Consider the following 21,729-nt stretch of genomic DNA (forward strand, 5'->3'; position numbering starts at 1 on the left):
CCAACTTCGAAATATTCCAACAAATGAGGGTATCAAGGAGGTTCCTGTAAAGTTTTATGATTAGGGGGAGGTTGCTTACTATCACTGGTAATATATTGGCACAATTGGCTCTGAGAAAACGTACTCGACGGTATTTACTACAAGTCCATGATTTGGAGATAGCATACTTGACTTCCAGAATCGAGCCTGTACTATATACATGATAAAACCCAGATAAAGCCAGAACTAGACTACTACTGACTACAGCCTGTAAGAAGGTTCGGGTCCTCTGGCAATCGCGTGTCTTTACTTCACGCACTGCCAGGTATGGTATCGAACTCCTCCCCACAGTGTGGACAGCTGCAGCACACCGGCTTTGGATCCTCATAGATATTCCAAGTGGCTTCTGCTTTGTACGACATTTTCCACGCATAGATGATATCCTGGAAAATAAAAAGCATCTAAGGTTTTCATCAGGACAATCAGTCAAGATTTGGTACTGACTGTGCGCGAGCCAAAAATTATAGCAGCTCCTAGAGGTACTAGATATCAAGCATTATTTTGAGAATGTCAAATAGGGGGGAACATTAGACAGACTGATTGGTAATAGTATGTTCCATTTATCATTTGTCGTCCCACTGCTGAAAAGCCCACCAATGTTGAGTCTACAGAGTTCTCAGCGATCATTGTTACTTGAGAAGCAAAGGAGAAACCCACGCGAAAGCTCCGAAAGGGAAGATTGTAAAGATAATGATCCGCCCAAACTTGTACCATGCGAAAATAGAGATTTCGCCGTCAGTCACCTTTTTGAGTGTTACCCAGTTGCGGGAAAGATGCATCGAGAGCAATACTAGGGATGAGCAAGTCATATCGGTTGTGGTTCAATATTTTGAAAAAGTGATGTTCACCTTCGAACACCATCATTCCTGCAGTACCTAGACCAATCAGGATTGCGGCTGTGGTACGTCTATGGAAATGATTATGAGTATGTTTCCAATAAGTACTTTTGTACAAGTGAAAGGAATGAAACTAACGGGACATGACTTGTTATATGGCAATAACGACGTGTAGAATCAATTGTGACTGTATTTGGAGACTGGGCCCCAACCTGAGATAAAAACATTGAATGTCAAGTCACTTTGCTGAAGGAACATAATACTTACAGCCAGAGACACGATGAACATGATGCAGGCCATGACCACAGGAGTTACGAGGAGCTACCATTGCTTGATCATCAAAAATCGAGAAATCAGGATTCAGTGAAATCGATATACACCATGATGTTGATTCGCAATAGGTACATCTTGTTCGTTGATATGTTCATAGCTAGTCCAAAGTATAGCTATCCCGCCAATATTAGTTTTATATAACCCGTTTAATGTCTATAACTCACCTGCAGTACATAAGCCCAGCCTGCAAATGAGACTCTGTGAACAGGAACTTCAGTAATACTGATGATTTTGCGATGCGAAAGCTGACAAGACTGGTGCCCCATAAACCAAAGAAGCCTGGAAGAGGCAGATCCCATATCCAGGTTGAGCAACAGAGCGTTGACCGATTGGAAGAAGTAGCAGGTAAGAAGAAGAGTAAAAAATGCTGGAGGCCATCAAGGCCATCCAAGTAGAAGTTCTAGATACCATTGGGGACAAGAGGGCGGGTAAAAGAACGAGGGTGGTCATCAAGAGACCCACTACATTCATGATGTCGAAAACAATGATTGTGTTGGTCTCTACTGCCGCTGTATTATCACGGCCCTCAAAACCTTTGACGAGATGTTAATCTATGTTAATATCTCTATCATGCAACTCTGAGCAGAATCTTGCCTGTACCTAGAAGAGACGTCAAGCCTCCTGCCATAGTAGCTGAAAGAAGAGAAAAAGAGAAAGAGTGACCTGGAGTTGCATTCTGCTAGCCTTATACTGTGTTACTTATAGTTATAATGCCACGGTCCATCTCGAGGCTTTGTTGATCGGCGTTTACAAGGATGATTGATTTGATTGATTTTGCTTGGTTACTAATCAGATCAGATCGTCACGCTTGAGAGCTGTTCATCTCAAGCCGCATGCTCCTCAGATGCTCCTTACATCTATGCTTTGTAGGCGAATAAGGAGACTGTCGCTACCCTGCTAAGTTCTCACAATGCCTCTTAGCTCGAAGACCCGCCTGTTTCTCTCTTATGCTGTTGATTGGTATGGCTTCTCTCATACCGTATCTGCAAAACCTGTATCCTCGGCTCAGGGTTCGAAAGCAGGCTGGAGGCAGCCAAAGCAGTCCAGAGAGCATGCTGCTTCCACTGCTGTTTACTGCTGTCCAATCGTCCTTCCTCTTGCGAGCATGCAGGTTTTGCAGACCATGTCATTTCAACATGTTTGGTTTTTTTTAACGAATTGCACCTCAACAGGACTATACTCATTGTAGTGGCGTACGTCGTTCACTCTAGCTTCTGGGACAAAATCAATCATCTCCCCTTCGCAGTCTCTTCGCTCATTTCTACTTGAACCGTCTGCAACAGTTTCCTGAGTTTGACCTGACCGATACATCCATCCAGTATTCAATTAAAGAGGTACAAACAGTTTCGGTAGGTTGACGACAATCTCAAGGCGTTAAAGATTGAATCGTGTTCATCTGTACTGTCATATCAAGAACGGGCTATTGATCGCTGTCTTGGTTATTCCATATTTGTCCATCGTTGCCGGCAATCTCTTGTTCAACTTCCGGGATTGGTGGGATCTACATGCTAGTTTATTGGGCTGTGAGCAATCATTTTTATTTACTCATTATACTCTGATGATGGTTCGTGTTATGCTAGTATCGATTAGCTATTCTGCTTCTGGTAGTTTCGTTCAATTCGTTCGTGTTACTGCCGGAAGGCCGCGGCCAGGTAGTACCCTTTCATATCATTGGATCCTGCCCAGCCTTACGTTTTCCAGACTTCATTGCGAGATGCGATCCAGCTGCAGGCTCCGTGAACAGTGCATTTTTTGGCCTGACGAACATCACAATATGTCAGAGCACGGACTCCGCATTCATCAAAGACGGAATGCGAAGCTTCTTCAGTGGTCATGCCATCCTTTCCGCTGCAGGGCTTGGTTTCATGAGCTTGTATTGGGGTGGGAAATTGCATTTGTTCAATCAAAAGGCATACACCGTGCGTTGCGTTTGTGCGATTCGTTCCCAAGTCGCTGATTGATAATCGGAACGTAGTACAAAGTGTGGCTGGTCTTCTCCCCACTAATCCTTTCAATCTGGATCTGTTTGACTCGCGTCGCGGATCGCAGACATCACTGGAACGACGTGGCGTTAGGGTTCTTTCTTGGCCTACTTTTCACTTATATAATTTACAGGCAATTCTACCCCTCACTTGGCGATCCAGAATGCGATATACCTTTTCGTCCGAGGGTCATGTCTGCGGAGCCCGAAGATACTCGTGGTGGATCTACCGGTTTGCGGCTCCCTACTCGTAGGCCCGGCTGGATGCGGCTAGGTGGCTCTGCTAACAGAGGTCCGGAAGGAGAGCTTGAGTCCCTTGGATTCATGACTACCCCTTTCGATTCAAGACACGGTGCGTCCTGTTGCGGGACTCTTGCATCCACCTATGTGCTGACATAGACAGCAGAGAACGGCGCAGAGAATTATCCTCTGAACCGAAGAACTTCAATACCTCCAACAACATCGTGAAGTCCTCTTTTATTACTCTTGATGAATCTGTACGCTGTCTCTAAACCACTCTCAATACTTGCTTATCGTGCTGTCGACTTCGCTGCTGTTGCATCCTACATTTCCTGTGTAATTACTTGACTGTATTGGGACTGTGACTTTGTAACTTAATTATCTTCGAGTAGTTGTGCCAACACCTCTGGCTGTATAACACCGTCGCACGTTGTATGTCTCTCAATAGAGAACAAACAAACCAACTTCTGTATCGAGTCCCTACTGTCCACATCAGTACGGCACATCAACGGTTCTGCCTTCCTTTGCACTCTTCTTTGCTAGTTCAATCATCTCAATGACTGCTGTTGCCTCCTCCCACTTGACCTTTGTTTCAACGCCCTCTCTGATCGCTGCTGCGAGATTACGATACAAATCCGCATAACATCCCGGCTCTTCCGATGGCCATACTGATTTAACGAACGTCATACCGACAGGATCTGTAGCGTGTTCGAGTGCACCCCAGAGTATTTCGGGTTCGAGACCATAGCCTAATGAGGGAGAGGTGATCAGATTTTCCGGAGTAAGGCTTGCAGTGCTGGTACTAGTAGCGGTGACAGGAACTGCAGTAAGACTCTTAAGTTGCTCTTCCTGAACATCCACGCCGTATTTGATGTAAGATCCTTTCTGACCTAGGACGTTGAAGCGGAGTTGAGGAGAGTGAACGGAAAGGGGGTGAGCGCGGAGGATGGCGGTAAATGGGTATGGCAGAGCGGATCCGGCTGGGTAGTGCATATGAATTGTGAACTGGTGGACGAAAATATCTTGTATTGATTACGAGTTGAGGTATTGAAAGTACGGAGATCACTTACATTATCGTCTACATCAGGATGTCCTACTCCCCTCAAGTTTGATGCAAACGCTGTGATCTGTGTGGGTCGACCAAACAAGCAAAGGGTCTGGTCAATCAGATGCGAGCCGAGGTCGTATATTAGCCCAGCAGCTGGACGCGGCTCATCTTTCCATGACCCTTTCAATCCAAGGCGATATCGGTCGAAACTTGTGATGCCAAGATATCAATTGATCATTTACCAGAGGAAACCACAACAACGGCAGCTTACTGCGATTCGAACTCAACCACAGTCCCCAAACTTTTCGGGTCACTATCCGGCAGATCCAATAATTTCTTCAATGCCAAAAAATCTTGATCCCATCTGCGATTCTGAAACGCATACAAGACCTTTCCCTTATCTCGAGCTAACTCGCCCAACTCTTTTGCCTCTTGTACACTGGGTGTAACAGGTTTATCCACTAGAACATGTTTTCCTGCTTCCAGCGCGGCTTTGGCTAGAGCATAATGCGTGTCATTCGGGGTACCAACCAGAACTAATTCGATCTCGGGATCGGAAAGGACTTCCTCGAGAGTTTGGTAAAGCTTTACTTCAGCGGAAGAAAGGTGGAAACGGTCACAAACGGTGCCGGAGGGAGTACGGGGATTGCGCTCGAGGACGCCGTGCAGGGTAAAGAGCGAAGGAAGACCGAGAACAAATGGGACATGGAAAGTAAGTGTTGCTAGACCTGCACCAATTGCACAGCACTTGATTGGTTCCATGAAAGGAGCAAGCAAAACAAGAATGCTAAGATAGGCTCGATAAGCACCATAAGCATGTGATATTAACAAATGAGAACCTAACTGATGGCGAAGCCGGCGTGGCGCAATGGTAGCGCGTAGCTTTCCTACGGTGTTGGTTAGGCTGAAGTTGCGGGTTCGATCCCCGTCGTCGGTTTATTTCTTTTTCACATTTTGTGATGAATCTATATCTCTTGATTTGCTAAACAATTAGTTTTTGTACCGCTAGATCATCCTATATTGCCCGGTGAATCATACATTGTATGACTAGCGCAGGACTTTTTTGCCACATTCAGGTTTGGGAGTTCCTGGTTTCTCCTGATTTATGGATTCTTGGCTGGTTGAAATGGATTTGTACAGTAGTTAGAAAGTCGGGGTTCGGAGTTTGACGATACGATACAGACCTTGGGGGTGGTAGACTGGGACTTGAAAGATGCTGACAAAGGGATACGTCGCGTAATCTAACTATTTGTTGAGCAATGGCAGAGCAACTTGCGATGTGAATCGATTGAAAACATTGATTCTTGATCATTGCGGCTGTACTTAGGTGCAATAGGCGGATAACGAAAGACAAACACTGATAGCATTGCAACGTCCAGATTTGGTGTAACTAGTGGTAGACATACCAAATAGGAGAACAATTACAATTACGTTGATGATAATAGTAGCGGGGTGCGCCTTGTCATAAACATGTGATCGTTACATGACTGCAGTTTAAGAGCGTTCAGTCTTCATTGTCCGAGCATTTTCCACTCTTGAGCTCAATCATACATCGCCAGAAATATTCCCACTTGATCCATGGAGCAACCACGAGAGAATGTTCTTGCAACCGAAACTCCAATTCCTCAGCAGAAACAGTCTCAGGATCTGCCTGTCGTCGCGAAGACCCCCGCAAGTCACGAAATCACGACCGCCGAAGACGCGGTTCCCCAGCGTGGTTCGGTTTTGACCGAGTTCCTTGAAGATGTTAGAGATAGGGTTGTATTATCTCTCGATGATTTTGCAACCCTTATCCTCAACATTTCCGCTGATTGGAAAGTCGAAGAGGAATTCAGCCTGCGACCGGAAAGCAAAATAGTTCAAGATGCTTTTGAAGCGTCTCTGAAAGTTGCGATAGGAGCGGCAGAGGGTGCGGGGAAGAAGGGGACGGACCCCATAGCACATGAGAAGGAGTTGCACCGGCCCCTTAGGAATCTCTTGAATACATTGAGAGATGGGGAAGGTCATCTAGGCAAGGACATCAATGAAGAAACGCTCTTTGTAGATCCTCGCCCGGTTTTGGCTTCTCTATTGGAGAGGAAGTCTGATTTGAGTGGAATATACATTCAGCTACAGGAACTCTTAGAAAACAGAAGCCTTTCAGATTACCTTGCGGAAAGAAACATAACTGGGATTTTTTGGGGACTCTTGATATCGTTTGTTGAGGTTGGGTGCCAGAAGAAAGATTTCGTCGAACTGAACATCCGCAAAGAAGGTGAGTCAGCGTAACTATCCTTCACTGCGTGATATTCACTTACCTTACCATTTGGCGCAGAGGTTGTAACAGCCGCAAATAGATCATCACAGTTTATGGTGTCCACTCCATCGCAGCATGGAACAACAGAAGGTTCGCAAACGGCCTTCAGTCGTTCGCGATCACCTCCTTCAAGTTCACAAACAGAAGCGATATATCACAAATTGAACAAACGGGTGAGGTCAAATGACGAAGTCGGTCCTGCCAGTATAGGTACTTTATTCATTCATCTCACGGAGACTTGGTATCAATACCTATTCAGTCATGCGGCCTCAAAAGAAGGTGAAATTCCGGTCCACGTCGCTGTCCAATTCACAGAGCTTGAGAGGGTCTAAGAAAATACGGAAGAGCACAGGTGACGCTATATCGTACCTTGTGCATTCAGCTTGGAACTGAGCCCAAGATAGAGGATTGCCCCGCTTCTGCAGGCCGCATACAGTCAGATGCATTGCCCGTTACCCCGCATCCAGTATCCCCGCACAGTGCTTCTACTCTAGCTTCTGCACCCACCCATCTGCTATGTGAAGACGAAGATAGACTTCACGTTAACATTTGGAGTGAAGATAAAAAGAAGACAGTGGAGATCGCGACGGTGCAGGAATATGCACAAAAGGATGGGATGAAAAGTTTTGGGAATCATATCGAGTTCAGTTCAAGGGGTGTCGAAGACAAGGTACGTGTTGTTAAGCAGGTCGTGGTAAACAATTTGTTCCTTCCCTCCGGCCCGATTTCACATCAGATTTTTTCTCGCATTCCATACTTGAACATTCTCTCACTATAGTTTTCTTTCCACGTTCAGTCCTTCAAGAATGATGAGTGGAAGAAACTTTTCATTGTCATGGTCTGCCAGCTCAAGACCCTCCCTCGTACTACGAAAAACGCTGGATCCATTCCAACTTTGTACATAGATGGCATCGAATACCTTCAAGATCCAGAGTTGTTCTCACATACGTTCGCACTTGATACTCAAGACTTGATCGACGCTATCTACTCTTTTGTTGGAACCGATGGGTGTTCACGGAAGGTCGTTATTGAGTCAATTCTCCATCATGCGGAGGATGCTGTTGGTTTGTACGCAGTCGTTGCTGAGGTAGAATGCCTCTGCATGGAAGCTGACTGTACATGGAATGGGGAGAGGAAGATCGTGAAGATCAGTTTCATGGGCACGGATCGGCAGTCAGAACAAGGACTTATTGGGGAGGCTAGATCGAAAGCAGAATCGACTGGAGAACTCTGGGCACTCAACCATCTTCCAAATGCCATCCACTCACTCAGTCTACTCCCTAACAAAAAGAAAACGTTTCACAGACGTTTGAAGACCTATCTCAAGGACAAATATGAGGAACGAGTGATGCATATCACAGTTTTTGAGAAGCTTCATCCGCTTTCCGAGCTGGAAGATCCAAGGGATTTCGCGCAGGTATTTTACGACGTTCTACAGAGTACGCCTCCCTTCAATTCAATGTATCATCATCTCACTAAGCCTCACATGTCATCTAGTTCACCAATGGCTTTATGAATGTGCTGGGATTCTTCATCGTGATCTCAGCTCGGGTAACATCATGTTCAGACGCAAAGAGGGTAGGATTTACGGTGTCTTAAATGATTTCGACCTTTCTTCTCGCATTGAAGATTTGAACAAATTCCCGACATTCAATGTTGTCAACCACACCGGCACTAGGCCGTTTATGTCGTACGATTTGCTCAATTCTAGCTGGAAGAGAGGTCATCTGTATCGCCACGATTTGGAGTCCTTGTTCTACATCATCCTTTGTCTTGCATGCCGCTACCGCAAACCTGGAGTCCCCGCCGACGAACCTAGGCCTTTTTCGAAATGGTACAGCGGTAGTGACAAAGACATCTGTGGCGAAAAATGTGTCTTTCTCTTCAACCCTTACACTGATTTCCCTATCCAACCTTACTTTGCAGGGTTTACATCCTGGCTGTGGCTGCTTTTTGAGGATTTTTGTGCTGGTTATAAACAACGACCAATCTACCATCGTTCGACTTCAAAGAAATATCCAGAATACTTCTATGATAGTGAAGGCCTCCGCTTTGACTGGACAACGTTGAACAAATGTGTTACCTATGCTAGAATGCGGTTGATAATGTCCTCATTCGAAGGGCAAAAGCTCGAGACGCGGTGGATAGGGAACCAGGATCATTGAAATTTCTTTCTGATCTACATGTTTTTCATTCCAATGTTACTGTAGTAACTCTATGGTGTTCAGATAGGTTGAAACTTTTGACCTGTACTAGAGTGTTCTTCGACCTGTCGCAGGGTATATATCATCCTAGATAGGTTGATTGCTCTCCCTCAGAATGATAGGTTGCAAACTGACCTAAAAAGACCACTTTCAACCTATGAGTCTTTTTCGAAACATCCTACCAAATGGCACGCTGAATTAGGTTGTTTTCCAACCTGTATTTTGATGCCTTTCGTCGTTCAGATTCTGTACACAATGCACAGCTCTTCAGTCAATAATTGGGATAGACTGAGATGCTTTCATTCAGGTATATATACGTATGTTAAAACAAGGTAGAAAACGCTGCTTATTGCCGAACCTTTAGGTAAGGCTCTTTACAAAAATGTCTCGTAGAATGTATGTTGGCCCTTGTCCCACCTCCCACACCCATATATAGGCAACAGTTACTATATATCAATTCGGGATACACCGTATGAATGAGGTCATTGCCAAACCTTTAGGTAATTCCAAATTCCAGCTATGTACTTCAAATCATGATCCTCAGAAAAATGACATGGAGCACAGTAGTCTGGAAGTCTCTTGTCTACTATACTAATCTAGATTACAGCAAATTGCAAAACCAGAGGCGGGTCGGAAAAAAAGCTGAACTGATGGCCAGCTGATGGCCGACAGCGGCAGACCTGCCAACTCAAGTTCTGCCCGCCTTGATCATCATACGAGCAATGGAGTAGAGATGACTGGAAGAGTGGGCACATTGCGTAGATTGTGTACCTATGACAATTGATACAAATTCAACATAAGGTAGCAATTTATCTGTAGAATGAATGGAAGGCAGAGAGACTGACTGCTATCTCAACACCTCTCAACACTGTTCGTGGGGTATGGACAGCCGACAGGATTTTTCAGACTTCTCACTATGTATGTATGCGCTGAATTGTTTGTATTCCCATTCCTGCTTGCCTAGCAAGATCTGACTCAGGGCAGCAAATGCTGACAACAAGGCCTTCTTGGTATGGATGTACCAATACTGTCAAGTCCATGCCTCGGGCCTCCATTCCGCCGCTCGGTATTCCGAAGATCTACCTTTATTGTAATCTCTCCTTATTGTTCTTTCTCGCTACACATACCCTTTCGTTCTAGTCCCTCCTTATTGTCTTTTACTTTACCCTGCAGGTACTACTTGTATAGCTCCTAGTAGTTAGTCTGGCGTTCCGCACCGATGCGCTGCTCCGTAGATATAAATACTGCCTGTACGCTACTGTAGTTCCTCAGTTTAATTATCAACTTAGATTCCCTCCTTAACTCTGTGCTCCTCTAAGGCTTCAGGCTCAATGCCTTGAAGTACGTTCTACTCTACCTTAGGACTTAGACGTCCTCTGGTTCGCTACTCGTCACCGGCGATACCGCCGCTCCGACTTGGCTGCTCCTCGTCACCGGCGATACCGCCGCTCCGACTTGGCTGCTCCTCAGCTCCTCCTTTCTATACTCTCGATCTCCGGGGACTGAAGGCGTAACGGCGGTGTTGTTAATAACTTCACTACTGTCCCATTCGACCTCCCGCACTTAGACACCTTGTGACCTCTGGCACGGTTACACGGTGTACATGATCTTAACAAATACTTAATTTGAGCACATTGTAGAGTCTTTTCATGGTCGAAACGTTGTGTATTTAGTGTGTATTGTAGGTGTATTGTACAGCTGTCGATGGCAGTGACCTTGCTGCATCCCGGCCAAGGTCGGCCATCAGTTCTGCAAATATTTGGACCCGCCTCCGGTTTTGCAATTTGCTGTAAGTAGAATGCCAAAAAAACCCACAATTTAGGGAATATTCTGAAAAAAATTTACTGATTCCTGAGTCTTGCACAAAATAAAGCAAATCAGTCAGCCTTGTTAGGGGAGATACTCCATATGTACACTTACACTCACTCTGCCGTTTCTTTCCAACACTATGTTGTAAATAGCACTATTAGCTTATACTGTACAGTACTACCTAGATCATGCAGAAGGACATTTTTGGGTCCCTCAATTGCTTTATACACAACTGAGGTGAGCTCAAAGTACCTTTACAATACAGACAACATACTAACTCAGCATAAATATATCCTAACAGGTACCTACAGCAATTTAGTTGCTTTGTACACAACTGAGATAGATCCTAACAAGCCTGAGCTTGAGCATCTGCAAGACATGGATATTTGGCTAAGGGCCAAGAATCCCAGCAAATCCCAGAACCAAAAGCACTGAGAGCAGGCTACTCTGAGTGCTCTCACTGCTGGGAAATGCTCTTGACTGCTTTTGGACCCTTAGCCAAAAAATCCAGGATTTGCAGATAAGTGGGGGATGGATTATCCAGCTAATTATCCTGTAAGTAGACTTGGCATAATGTTCAAACTTATAGATATTTGTTAGTATATGTTTAATCTACATGTTTAATCAGTATGTGTATGATGGGATATACTCTTGAGCTCACCTCAGTTGGTAATGGAACAACTGAGGGAGCTTGGGAGTCTCTGTTGTGTGTGATCTACTTGGAACTGTATAGTTTATGGTAAGCACAGCATATACATGTAAGGTGTTTTGTGTAGTCAAAGCGGTGGTATTGGGCTATACGTATGCATACGGAGTTGGTCCAACATTATTCCCTTCAATCTTATTTGTTTGGTGGTTGGCCACCACTTTCATAAAGTGTTTGGCACCTGCCGCTTGCGGCCTTTCCCCCAGTCATACAGTAACATATATAAAACTCCGGCAATGAACAACGTCGACCGCGCGCGCGAGTGCCGTTAGCGCTGTATATCAGATGATTCTGATCAGCTCAACATAATAAAAGAAGCACGACTGGTAAACTTACTAATGCCACGTCGATTCTGATCCATTATTGACCGTCACCCTCATCATCATCTTCCCCGCCCACATCTCCCATCTCAGCATCTGTGTCCTTTGAGGAACCCTGAACAAACTCGGGTGACTGCCGTTGGACTGAAGTTGAACCCTCTGAACAAGCTTGGGCCCGGCTTTCCTTTCTGGCTTTTTTGCGGCACGCTTCTCTCTCTTTCTCTCCTGCCTCCGAGCTTCTCGAGCTTCCACAGCTTTGCTTCTTCGAGACTTTCCCTGATCTCTTTTCGCTGCATTGGACTTGAGGTAAGCATATTTCGGTGGAATTTCCAGTTCACCGCTACGATAAAGAGGCTTGCGCTTGTTTTTCAGATACTGTCGTATCATGTCAACAGTTGCCCAGTCATTAATGAAGCGTTGTAGAAATTTATGCCGGCTGCGCATCTGTAGATGATATCTAAGGTGAGGGTTCTATGTGGAGACTGGCCGAAGATGACTGACTACAGCAAGAATCATTGCTTTATCCGCTGCAGGGATATCAGCCCATGCATTTTGCCAAGGCAGACGGGACTGCATTACAGCCTCGCGAACGCCACGCTTTTAGCAACAACATAAGCCTTTGAACAAGTGATGCCTGATAGCCACTCACCAGTATTGCCTTATACTTCTTAATACTCTCCGAACTTTTAGCTAACCCCATCTCAACACAGATTGAGTAATCCTTCCATGCCTGTCCCGATGGTTTTGGGACTGTTGGTTTATACTCGGGCTCTTCCTGGTTCAAGACATTGACCGCATCTACTTCAAACACTTTCAAAGTGTAAGAACATTTGTCTGCATCATTTTAACGAAACGAAAACTCACTTTGTCTGGTATTCTGTGCAGGTGGCCCAAATGTGGAGTCTTTTGTATTTGGGTGATCACATGGAGTCTGTGCATCAAGTCGGGCGCAAGCTTCAGCCAGCTCTTTTTGAAGTACTTCATCATAATGGTCTTCATGGTCTTGCAGGTGGCGAGGGAATTCTAGTCAGAGAAGAGACATTACGCTCGGTATGTAACAGCTCACCTTCAGGTTCCATCTGGTTTTCGAGGTGGGCATGACTGGCGGCAAGAGCTAGTACAACATATAGTCAATTATTTTCTGAGTTGCTGTTTCATGCACCCACCTGGCTGAAGTAGTGCTTTTGCAGCAGCGAGCTGCTCTTGAAGCATTTTGTTCTCCTTTTCGCGCAGCTCCGCAGCAGCTACAATTTATATATATATTGGTCAGTCCTGTATAATTCTTTTGAGTACAGACTACTCACTCTCAAATTGGTTCATGCGGATCAACAGGTTCTGAATAGTCGCTGCATCACCAGCACCGGCATCTGCTGGAACTGCTGATTTTTCATTACTGGCACTCTTGGGCCGGCCACGTTTTGAAGGAATTGTTGGTCTGTTTTTATTTCGGAGGTTCTGTGACATGTGTATGAGCTATAAGTCAAATTGTAAGGAATGGGTGGGCTTGAGCTCGAGGTTGAAAAAACTGCGGTCAAGTTTTTGGGGTGACAAGTTGTGACGTTGAATGTCACCTCCAATTTTTGTTTGTGTATACGTATGTGCTTTCTTCACTTGAATGACAATCATCATTATTTTCTTGTGCTTCATGCCCCCTGACCGATCTGGAAAGAAAAAGAAACCTGCCACCATTCGAGTGTGGTGCTTGCAATGCAAGAAGATGACTACGCAAAAGCATGAGCGCACTTGTCGACACTCTTCATTTGTACCTCTACCAGTTCCTCCTCCAATTCTACCTTTTCTTGGTGATGGAGTGGTGGATAGCGGATCTGAATCGGAATATAGCAGTGACAGCTCCAGCCAGCAGTCACATCTCGAACTGGAACACTCGCCTATGGATATCAACTCTGGTATGAGTGACTCCGGATTTGAAAATCAGGTCCCTGCTTCCCCCGGTGATAGTTCTGAATTCAGCTTCGAGGCTTTAGGTATCCATGATCAATGGGCCTATGTTAAGCAGCTTTACGGTGCTGCTTGGGAGGTTACACCAGACTTAGGAGAACATGAAGAGAATACCGAGTTCCCCATGGAAGATGGTAGAGCTGCTGATCAGGATTCCGAAGGCGAGGAGGATGATTACGGTGACATTGGGCACATTGACTGGGAGGAATTTCGAGGTTATGGTAGAGGTGGTCGACTGACAGCTGCAGAGCAAGCTCGGGCTGAATTCTTCAGGGAATTCACTAGCATTAGTTAGTCTAAATTATTCGCTTTCGCAAAATACTCTAATGATTTTATAGAGGAAATGCTCGGCAAGTATGATCTTGCTATTTGTAGAGCCTTTGCATACAAGGTCCAAACTCATACCACAGATCGTGCCTTCAAGAAAACACATTATGCGTTCCCTTCTGATCCACCCCTTCCAAAGCTTGATGAGATACGCTCCTGTGTGGCAGCTCTCTCCAGTGTCGAACCTGAGGTCTATCACTGCTGTGTCAACTCCTGTATTTGCTACGTTGGATCACACGAGTTGCGCCAAAAGTGTCCATTTTGCAATGAATCTCGATACCACCCAGACGGAAAACCTCGCAAAACTTTCATTTATATCCCTATCATCCCTCGTTTGCAGGCATTCCTGATGAATCAGAAGATTGCTCAGCAGATGCAATATCGCCATGAATATTGTAATAATTCTGACATATCATCTTCCCGCAATATCAACGATGTTTTCGATGGTGACGAGTACCTCAAGCTCCAGAATGAGTTTGTCGAAGTTGGTAATCGTAAACTGTCACATCGGTACTTCGATGATCACCGCGACATTGCACTGGGTCTCTCGACGGATGGATTTGGCCCATTTAAACGGCGCAAACATACCTGCTGGCCATTGATTCTTTTCAACTACAATCTCCCTCCTGATATCCGCTTCCATCTTGAGCACATATTGGCTCTCAGCGTTATTCCAGGTCCCAAGAAGCCAAAGGATATGGATTCATTTCTATGGCCATTTGTCAGGGAAATGCTTCGTTTAGCTCTCGGAATAAGTTCTTATGATGTTTGCTCAAAGAAAATGTTTTCACTACGAGCATATCTCATTCTCGTCTTTGGTGACATTCCTGCGGTATCGATGGTTATGCGCATGACAGGCCATAATGGGTTTTCACCATGTCATATGTGCAAAATTACTGGTCTCCGTGTTCCAGGAGCATCTGGAACAACCCACTATGTTCCGCTGGATTGTTCTAAGCACCCAGATGTTGTTTCGGAGATCAATGAGATAAAGTGCTATGATCCAGAAGAGCTTCCCCTGCGGACTCATGACGAAATGTTTCAGCAGGCTCATCATGCAGAAGCAGCTCCTACCGAGGCTGAAGCCACACGCCGATCTTGGGCAACAGGTATCAAGGGCCCATCTATTTTGTTCAACCTTAGGTCACTACGCTTTCCACTCTCCTTTCCTTATGATTTCATGCACTTAATATGGGAAAATCTCATGAAGAATCTCATACTCCATTGGACAGGTTCATTTAAGGGTTTAAACAGTGGCTCCGAATCATATGAAATTCCCGATACTGTTTGGAAGGCCATCGGTGAAGCTACTGCCAAATCAGGTTCTACTATTCCGTCAGCTTATGGTGTACATGTTCCAAACATCGCAGCTGATGGGGTCTATATGTCTGCTGAGATGTACTCATTTTGGACCCTCTACCTTGGCCCTGTTCTACTCCATCGTCGATTCACATCAGAGTGCTATTACCATCATTTTATTCAACTCGTCCGCCTCCTCACAATATGCCTTCAATTTGAAATATCATCGGTAGAAGTTGAGGAAGTCCGTGTAGGGTTCATCAAATGGGTCAAGGAGTATGAACGGTATGTGGACTGAAGCACTATTTTAATTTCTCTGGCTCATTTTCCATAGTATTTATTATCAGTATTCTCCCGAACGGCTCCCAGTTTGTCCGTTAACTATCCATGCACTGTTACATATTGCACCCAGTATCAAAGCGACTGGCCCAGTCTGGTGCTACTGGGCATTCCCAATGGAGCGGTACTGCGGGGCAATCCAACCTGCGATCCGTAGTCGTCGGTTTCCATTTGCTTCCCTGGCTCGATATGTCCTCGAAGATGCACGCCTAACCCAAATCAAAGTATTCTATGACAAAATTGATGAATTATCTCTACAGTCTGTACATAAAGGGCTCGTTCGTGGTGCTTGTCAAGTGATTTCCTGTTAGTCTTGAGTTGATCTATACATCATTGTGATTGGTACTAACAGCAAACTAAGATCCTTCATGTTGTCTTCTTCCACCAAAGCTTCCCGGACCACCAGCTGTGTCATCTTTGACACCACTTATCGGTGCATTAAGTACTTGGTTTCAAAAACGTGTTGGAGTGGTTAGGAAGAGTCTGGAGATGGCTCATATCGAGAACTGGGGGAAGATTCAATGTATAGACTCTGAAGCAGGTGATACAATGCGAGCATCAGAGGCAAGAAGAGCAGGAGATGACCACCGTGATGCATCATATGTCCGGGTAGGTTCCCTACTGCAAAAATTCTTATTCAATCACTGATATTCATGGTTAGTATGAGATGCTTGTGGACAAACATGCTCAAAGACGGAATGTAAGGTCTGAATTTGTCCCTCAGACATTTTTTGGCCAACTTCAACGTATCTATTTAATACGTTTCGACACTCCCTGTCCTGATTTGGGCCTACAAGAACCAACTACCCTCATAATGGCACAGATACGGGAATGTAAGGTTGGCGACAAAAACATTCCAGGGCTTGACTTCCATTTTTACTCCACCAATGGACAAATTCATGTCACCGATATCACCAGTGTGCAGTGTGTTGTTGGGCGGGTCCCTTGCGGTAAGAATGAATGGTGTATTATTGACAGAAGTGGTGTATTGGGTCACGCATTTTTCCTTGAAGATGAAGATTGATTGATTGAGACATTAACTAGTACTACCGTCGACATAATATTTAGACCGTTTCGGGCTCGGTGTGCTACAAACAAAGGCTCCCTGGAAAGACTCCCTTTCATACCACTGAGAACTCTGAACAATGTCAGAAGACCATTTTCGTTTCAGAATGTTGCTATGTGTAGAATCTTTGAGAGGCGTCGACAGTGAAGGACTTGACGCTTCTAATAGTGGTGAAATGAATAGAGTCCGATGGCTGAAGGCAAAGCACTCACCTATTTGAATCTCCTTTCCCATTTCCTTAGACCTTGGGGAGAGAGATGACTCTACAACTCTATTCTCGTCACAGCCAATGTCAATTACATTCATGTCCGCTTTCTTCTCATGGACTGTATTTTCACTATAATCCTCGGGCACAATTTCGCCAGTTGGAAGACGTTTACGATGCTGAAACAAGAGCTGGTGCACAGTAGGCTCAACTAGTGTCGTATCTGAGGTTTCAACTCGGGGGTTAGATGGAGTTGCCTCGGGTCCAGGATTCGAATAGTCATCAAATAGCGTGATAGTCTACATAGAAAGCGGTCAGTAAATGTACACACATATTCCAAATACTACTCACAATGGGTCCTCCAGGGTTAGAGCCTCGTACTTCCACTGTAACTTTGCAGTTCACTGCTCCCACTTTTTTGTCTGTTGACATAGCATTTGGGAGGTTCCCACTTCGTATTGTGATGGATATAGGTTGGGTAGAATGTATAGTGAACGAGCAAGACATATCAGTAGGGATATGAGTACGAGCAAACCCACTGAAAATGTGGTATGAAGTAGGCCATAGTTTGATTGATCTGGTTGAGTCCGAAAAAAATTAGGTTGAAGTGAAGGGTAAATAACAACCTATAGATAACCTATCGATGTGCGAGATTCCGAAAACATTTGGGCACCCTTTCTTAGGTTCTTTACATCAACCTAGCACTAATTGATACCAACTTAGACTAGGTTACCGCTGATTTTGACGCTATTTTAGGTTGCCTATCGACCTATTCTACCTTCACAGTGTAACTTGCAATGTGTTCAACCGTCATTCATATCTGTAATTTTTGTTGTAGGAATACTCCCCTTACGACGTGTCCGTAGACACTCTTGCTATGATCATACTGCTCCCATGCGATTTCAGAGCCGGTTCTCAATGCTACTTTTCGAGTAATGTGTATCATTAGGTTGTGAAAACTAGTGGGCAAAAACTGAAGAACAATAGAGAGTATATAGATAGAAATTAGAATCAATTGCGCGCCTTGCCATCAATGACATCTGATCGTTATATTTGAGTCACTTATGCACATCGGAAACTAGTGTTTCAAGAAAGAGTGAAGAACAATAAAGAGTTGAGATGGCACTTTGCCGGCAACGACATGTGATCGTTATATGCAAGTCACTTATGCGCGTCCTCTCATTGTCCAAGATTCTCCACTCTTGAACTCGCTCCTCCACCAAGGAAAAATTTCTCCGTTATCATGGAAGCTCCGCCAGAGACTAAACTCGCTACCCCGACTCCCCTTCCCCAGCAGAAACAGCCTGATGCTCCACCTATCGTCGGGAGCACTTTTGAGAGCAACGGAACGGCTTATCACACCCGAAATGATGCTCCGCAGCATACTTCGGCTCTGACCAAGTTTCTCGAAGATGATGCTAACGAGAGGGTCGTATTTTCTCTCGATGAATTTGTGACCTTCATTCTTGATCTTCCAACCGATTGGAAGGTCAAAGAGGAATTCAGCCTGCCACCGACAAGCACAGCAGTAACAGAGGCACTCGGAGCATACCTGAAGGTTGCGATAAAAATAGCGGAGGGTAAAAGGAAGAAATGGAGGAATGCTGCAACAAACGAGATCGAGCTGAACCAGCCCCTGACGAAAGTCTTGGATACGTTGAAAGGCAGAGAGGAACAGTTAAGCAGAGAGCTTGACGAGGAGGTCTTCCGCGTTGAAAATCCTCACCTAGTATTGGGTTCACTGTTGAAGAGAAACCCAGGCTTGGGTGGAATATACAATCAGCTGTTGAAACTCACCGAGAACAAGAAACTCTCCACATACCTCGCGGAGAAAAACATTTTCGGGGTTTTTTGGTGGCTCCTCCTCTTGTTTGCAGAGCTCAAGCTCAAGAAAAGTTTTGCCGAACCAGATATTCAGACAGAAAGTACGTCACACGGGACACCCGTGAATGAATCATCACAGTCATCGGTCATTGAAGGATTGCGGCCTGGTTCGACGGTCGCTCCGCAAGCATTACCAATCCCTTCGAATCTCAGTCTTTCAGGACGTCCGTCACACCCCAAATCGAATAAGCGGCTGAGGTCGAATGAAGAACTGGATTCTACAAGTATGTGCCCTTTACTGACTTTGGCGAGGCTAGGTACTGACAAATGTTTCCAGTCGTCCGGCCGAACAAGAAGTTTAAATCTCGTTCAACGTCCCGGTCAGAGTCACGAGCCTTTAGAAGATCTGAGAGAGGTTCAAAGAGAAAAGGTGAGGCACAATCTTACTTTTGGCATTCGAATAGATGTTGAAATCGTAAAAGTTAAGCACCCGAATCCTCCGCCCGCCGTCGAGATCCAATCCGTTGCTTCTACACCTTTCCCATCAACTCCATCCACTCCTACAGCCACCAGCTTTGAGGGCAGGGATGGACCTCGAGTCACCATTCAATGTAAAAATAAAACGAAAACGGTGATCGCGACGTTGCAGGAAGCAAGAGCGGAAGGAATGTCAAGAGCAGAGCAGAATGTAATCCAGGCACAGGGCCAGCACCCAACTTCAAGAAAATGTGCGACAGAGATGATTTCGACTGAATCCATGGATGTCGATTTTACTTTCGCGCATTATCGTGGTTCAGAGGTCGAGAGCGAGGTGAGCGTTTCCTTTCATTATTCAAGCAGTGGTCGTAGTTGGAAATAAAGAGCATCCGGCCCGATTCAATTTCCACGAGTTTTCCTCTGTTCTCCTCCTGACTTCAACTTTGAATGAACACTAATCAAAAATCGTTATCTTCTTTCTACCTCACAGCACAACAATGAGTGGAAGAAACTCGTTTTGGCCATGATATGCCAGCTGAAGAAGCTGCCTACGGAAAAACTTGTGTTTGTTCCTACGTTGGTCCTCAATGGCTTCGATTACCTTCGGGACCCAGAGCAGTTCTTACAAGAATTTGCTGACGATCCGCAAGGCTTGATCGACGCTGTCTACTCCTTCAAAGAAGTTGACGGTCGCACGCGGCAAGTTATCATCAAATCAATCCTATATCATGCGACGGACAGTGTTGGCTTGCGCTCGATTATTGTCGACGTAGAATGCCTCTGCACAAAACCTGGCTGTGAATGGCATGGGAATGGGAGAAAGATTGTGAAGATCAGTTACATGTCCACGACTCGGACATCGGAACCACGACTTATCAAGGAGGTCAGATTGAAAGCAGAGTCCACCAGCGAACTCTGGGCACTCAACCATCTTCCAAATCCAATTCACTCACTCACTCTACTCCCCAATAGAAGGAAAGCGTCTCACAGACGCTTGAAAAAAAATCTCAAGGAGAAATATAAAGAACGAGCGATGCATGTCACAGTTCACGAGCAACTTTATCCGCTTTCTGAGTTGGAAGATCCGCGAGATTTCGCGCAAGTGTTTTACGACATACTACAAAGTACGCCGCCAATCTTTGATTTAATGTATCCTCATCATCTCATTGGCCCTCGCGCGTTAATCTAGTTCATCAATGGCTTTATGACTGTGGTGGAATTCTGCATGGTGATCTCAGCTTGGGCAACATCATGTTCAGACGCAAAGATGGCAAGATTTATGGTGTCTTGAATGATTACGACCTCTCTTCTCGCGTCGAAGACGTGGACAACGGCGACAACCGTACGGGTACCAGACCATTCATGTCTCTTGATATGCTGAATTCCTACTGGGAATGGGGTCACCTTTATCACCACGATCTGGAATCATTGTTCTATGTCATGCTTTGTCTTGCTTGTCGCTACCAGAAACCTGGAATTCCTGCTGACGAACCCCGACCTTATTCGGAATGGTACAGTGGCACCGATATACAAGTATACGTCGAGAAGCGTAGCTTTATGTTCACCGTTATCAAGGCTGATTTCCCTGTTCAACCTTATTTTGTGGGGCTTAGACACTGGCTGTCGAAAATTTTTTGGGAAGTACGTGCTGGTTATAACCAGCCTCCACTGTATTACTGGCTTGATGGCGACGAGGTGGAGGAGATCAAGAATTATGACCGGTACGCATTGAATAAACCCGTCACCTATGCTGGAATGCGGTTAATAATGTCCTCCTTTGAGGGGGAAACTCTCCAAACTCGGTGGTCAGGTTGGAACCGGGATCATTAACATACTTGCTCGAAAAGTGATAATACCTTCACTTTAAATAAGAGTTAGACTTTACTAGCTTCAATAGTCACGGTGTAGACAAATCATGCAGTGGTTCGCCCGCGGCAATATTATGTTCAGACGCTTAGACCGCAAAATATACAGTGTATTGAACGATTTCGACCTTTCCTCTTGCGTCGGAGATATGGATAATGGTTCCACTTCCGGCCCAAGTACCGGTGCCAGACCGTTCATCTTCTAAATTCCGCTCGGAAGAGTGGGCTCTTTTATCACCATGATTTGATTTTCCTGACCCGCCCTGTTGTCCTTGCTTAATATCGATCTATTCAACCTTACTTCGCCGATTCCGAACCGTGACTCGACCTGTTGCACAGGGGTATCATGACGTCCCCGACCACCCGCGAAGCCTCAGGCAGTGAGTACTGGTATGTCTGTTGATCGAGCTTTGAAGAAAGAATTACCACCAATTCGAGTGGCAGACCCTTGATGGAAACGTTCGATATAGGGTCCTGAGACAATCTATATATGTCCTCTTTTGGCGACGAAACTTTCGATATTCGGTGGGTAGGCTTTCACCGAGGTTTGTGTTTC

General features: G+C 45.3%; 9 protein-coding genes and 1 non-coding gene across 10 annotated transcripts; 6 read left to right on the plus strand and 4 right to left on the minus strand.

The window, feature by feature from the left end:
* Window positions 1-290: 290 nt before the first annotated feature.
* Window positions 291-2,003, minus strand: C8R40DRAFT_1200778 (uncharacterized protein; the record flags this gene model as incomplete). Its single annotated transcript, XM_046233117.1, has 10 exons — window positions 1,459-2,003; window positions 1,373-1,406; window positions 1,256-1,321; window positions 1,143-1,196; window positions 1,014-1,087; window positions 888-946; window positions 697-829; window positions 577-644; window positions 484-521; window positions 291-422 (listed from the first exon to the last, which is right to left on the minus strand). The coding sequence occupies exons 1-10, from the start codon at window positions 1,677-1,679 to the stop codon at window positions 291-293; spliced, it is 879 nt and encodes a 292-aa protein (XP_046090726.1). The 5' UTR covers window positions 1,680-2,003.
* A 17-nt stretch (window positions 2,004-2,020) lies between these two features.
* C8R40DRAFT_1234087 (phosphatidic acid phosphatase type 2/haloperoxidase) lies at window positions 2,021-3,701 on the plus strand (the record flags this gene model as incomplete). The annotated part of the gene is made up of 8 exons (XM_046233351.1): window positions 2,021-2,319; window positions 2,381-2,401; window positions 2,455-2,557; window positions 2,623-2,731; window positions 2,789-2,860; window positions 2,910-3,127; window positions 3,184-3,541; window positions 3,589-3,701. The coding sequence occupies exons 1-8, from the start codon at window positions 2,156-2,158 to the stop codon at window positions 3,699-3,701; spliced, it is 1,158 nt and encodes a 385-aa protein (XP_046090727.1). The 5' UTR covers window positions 2,021-2,155.
* C8R40DRAFT_1082686 (NAD(P)-binding protein) lies at window positions 3,519-5,287 on the minus strand. Its single transcript, XM_046227205.1, has 3 exons — window positions 4,749-5,287; window positions 4,500-4,686; window positions 3,519-4,434 (listed from the first exon to the last, which is right to left on the minus strand). The coding sequence occupies exons 1-3, from the start codon at window positions 5,237-5,239 to the stop codon at window positions 3,922-3,924; spliced, it is 1,191 nt and encodes a 396-aa protein (XP_046090728.1). The 5' UTR covers window positions 5,240-5,287; the 3' UTR covers window positions 3,519-3,921.
* A 44-nt stretch (window positions 5,288-5,331) lies between these two features.
* On the plus strand, window positions 5,332-5,414 carry C8R40DRAFT_t39. Its single transcript has one exon. It is a non-coding gene; the product is annotated as a tRNA-Arg (tRNA).
* Window positions 5,415-5,944: 530 nt separating this feature from the next.
* On the plus strand, window positions 5,945-6,901 carry C8R40DRAFT_1082694 (uncharacterized protein). The gene is made up of 5 exons (XM_046227206.1): window positions 5,945-6,031; window positions 6,056-6,152; window positions 6,177-6,569; window positions 6,621-6,706; window positions 6,792-6,901. Exons 2-5 carry the CDS (start codon window positions 6,056-6,058, stop codon window positions 6,798-6,800), a joined length of 585 nt encoding a protein of 194 aa, XP_046090729.1. The 5' UTR covers window positions 5,945-6,031; the 3' UTR covers window positions 6,801-6,901.
* Window positions 6,902-7,492: 591 nt separating this feature from the next.
* Window positions 7,493-9,043, plus strand: C8R40DRAFT_1140240 (uncharacterized protein). The gene is made up of 2 exons (XM_046229468.1): window positions 7,493-8,212; window positions 8,271-9,043. Exons 1-2 carry the CDS (start codon window positions 7,609-7,611, stop codon window positions 8,936-8,938), a joined length of 1,272 nt encoding a protein of 423 aa, XP_046090730.1. The 5' UTR covers window positions 7,493-7,608; the 3' UTR covers window positions 8,939-9,043.
* Window positions 9,044-11,852: 2,809 nt separating this feature from the next.
* C8R40DRAFT_1165892 (uncharacterized protein) lies at window positions 11,853-13,276 on the minus strand (the record flags this gene model as incomplete). The annotated part of the gene is made up of 8 exons (XM_046230765.1): window positions 11,853-11,915; window positions 11,969-12,256; window positions 12,314-12,409; window positions 12,462-12,622; window positions 12,677-12,814; window positions 12,879-12,926; window positions 12,979-13,056; window positions 13,117-13,276. The coding sequence occupies 8 exons, from the start codon at window positions 13,274-13,276 to the stop codon at window positions 11,853-11,855; spliced, it is 1,032 nt and encodes a 343-aa protein (XP_046090731.1).
* A 2,002-nt stretch (window positions 13,277-15,278) lies between these two features.
* C8R40DRAFT_1200788 (uncharacterized protein) lies at window positions 15,279-17,207 on the plus strand (the record flags this gene model as incomplete). Its single annotated transcript, XM_046233118.1, has 4 exons — window positions 15,279-15,682; window positions 15,732-16,027; window positions 16,098-16,345; window positions 16,398-17,207. 4 exons carry the CDS (start codon window positions 15,279-15,281, stop codon window positions 16,758-16,760), a joined length of 1,311 nt encoding a protein of 436 aa, XP_046090732.1. The 3' UTR covers window positions 16,761-17,207.
* C8R40DRAFT_1165894 (uncharacterized protein) lies at window positions 16,801-17,514 on the minus strand (the record flags this gene model as incomplete). Its single annotated transcript, XM_046230766.1, has 4 exons — window positions 16,801-16,824; window positions 16,881-16,963; window positions 17,015-17,306; window positions 17,359-17,514. The coding sequence occupies 4 exons, from the start codon at window positions 17,512-17,514 to the stop codon at window positions 16,801-16,803; spliced, it is 555 nt and encodes a 184-aa protein (XP_046090733.1).
* Window positions 17,515-17,950: 436 nt separating this feature from the next.
* C8R40DRAFT_437276 (uncharacterized protein) lies at window positions 17,951-21,414 on the plus strand. Its single transcript, XM_046235064.1, has 5 exons — window positions 17,951-19,115; window positions 19,169-19,261; window positions 19,314-19,642; window positions 19,799-20,432; window positions 20,498-21,414. The coding sequence occupies exons 1-5, from the start codon at window positions 18,251-18,253 to the stop codon at window positions 21,136-21,138; spliced, it is 2,562 nt and encodes an 853-aa protein (XP_046090734.1). The 5' UTR covers window positions 17,951-18,250; the 3' UTR covers window positions 21,139-21,414.
* The last annotated feature ends 315 nt before the right edge of the window (window positions 21,415-21,729 follow it).

Source organism: Lentinula edodes (assembly GCF_021015755.1).
Source record: "Lentinula edodes strain Le(Bin) 0899 ss11 chromosome Unknown C8R40scaffold_3, whole genome shotgun sequence".
NCBI classification, from domain to species: domain Eukaryota; kingdom Fungi; phylum Basidiomycota; class Agaricomycetes; order Agaricales; family Omphalotaceae; genus Lentinula; species Lentinula edodes.

Excerpts from the sequence above, each read along its gene's own strand:
- C8R40DRAFT_1082694 (XM_046227206.1), top strand. The coding sequence starts at position 6,056 with ATGGAGCAACCACGAGAGAATGTTCTTGCAACCGAAACTCCAATTCCT. Across the intron at positions 6,153-6,176 it reads CGTCGCGAAGACCCCCGCAA|ACGCGGTTCCCCAGCGTGGT; the intron begins GTCACGAAATCA and ends CGACCGCCGAAG. Across the intron at positions 6,570-6,620 it reads GGAGAGGAAGTCTGATTTGA|ATTACCTTGCGGAAAGAAAC; the intron begins GTGGAATATACA and ends GAAGCCTTTCAG.
- C8R40DRAFT_437276 (XM_046235064.1), top strand. The coding sequence starts at position 18,251 with ATGGAAGCTCCGCCAGAGACTAAACTCGCTACCCCGACTCCCCTTCCC. Across the intron at positions 19,116-19,168 it reads TGAAGAACTGGATTCTACAA|TCGTCCGGCCGAACAAGAAG; the intron begins GTATGTGCCCTT and ends AAATGTTTCCAG. Across the intron at positions 19,643-19,798 it reads GTTCAGAGGTCGAGAGCGAG|CACAACAATGAGTGGAAGAA; the intron begins GTGAGCGTTTCC and ends TCTACCTCACAG.
- C8R40DRAFT_1140240 (XM_046229468.1), top strand. The coding sequence starts at position 7,609 with ATGGTCTGCCAGCTCAAGACCCTCCCTCGTACTACGAAAAACGCTGGA. Across the intron at positions 8,213-8,270 it reads ATTTTACGACGTTCTACAGA|TTCACCAATGGCTTTATGAA; the intron begins GTACGCCTCCCT and ends CATGTCATCTAG.
- C8R40DRAFT_1082686 (XM_046227205.1), bottom strand. The coding sequence starts at position 5,239 with ATGGAACCAATCAAGTGCTGTGCAATTGGTGCAGGTCTAGCAACACTT. Across the intron at positions 4,687-4,748 it reads GTGGTTGAGTTCGAATCGCA|TTTCGACCGATATCGCCTTG; the intron begins GTAAGCTGCCGT and ends TGGCATCACAAG. Across the intron at positions 4,435-4,499 it reads ATCCTGATGTAGACGATAAT|TTCACAATTCATATGCACTA; the intron begins GTAAGTGATCTC and ends TTCGTCCACCAG.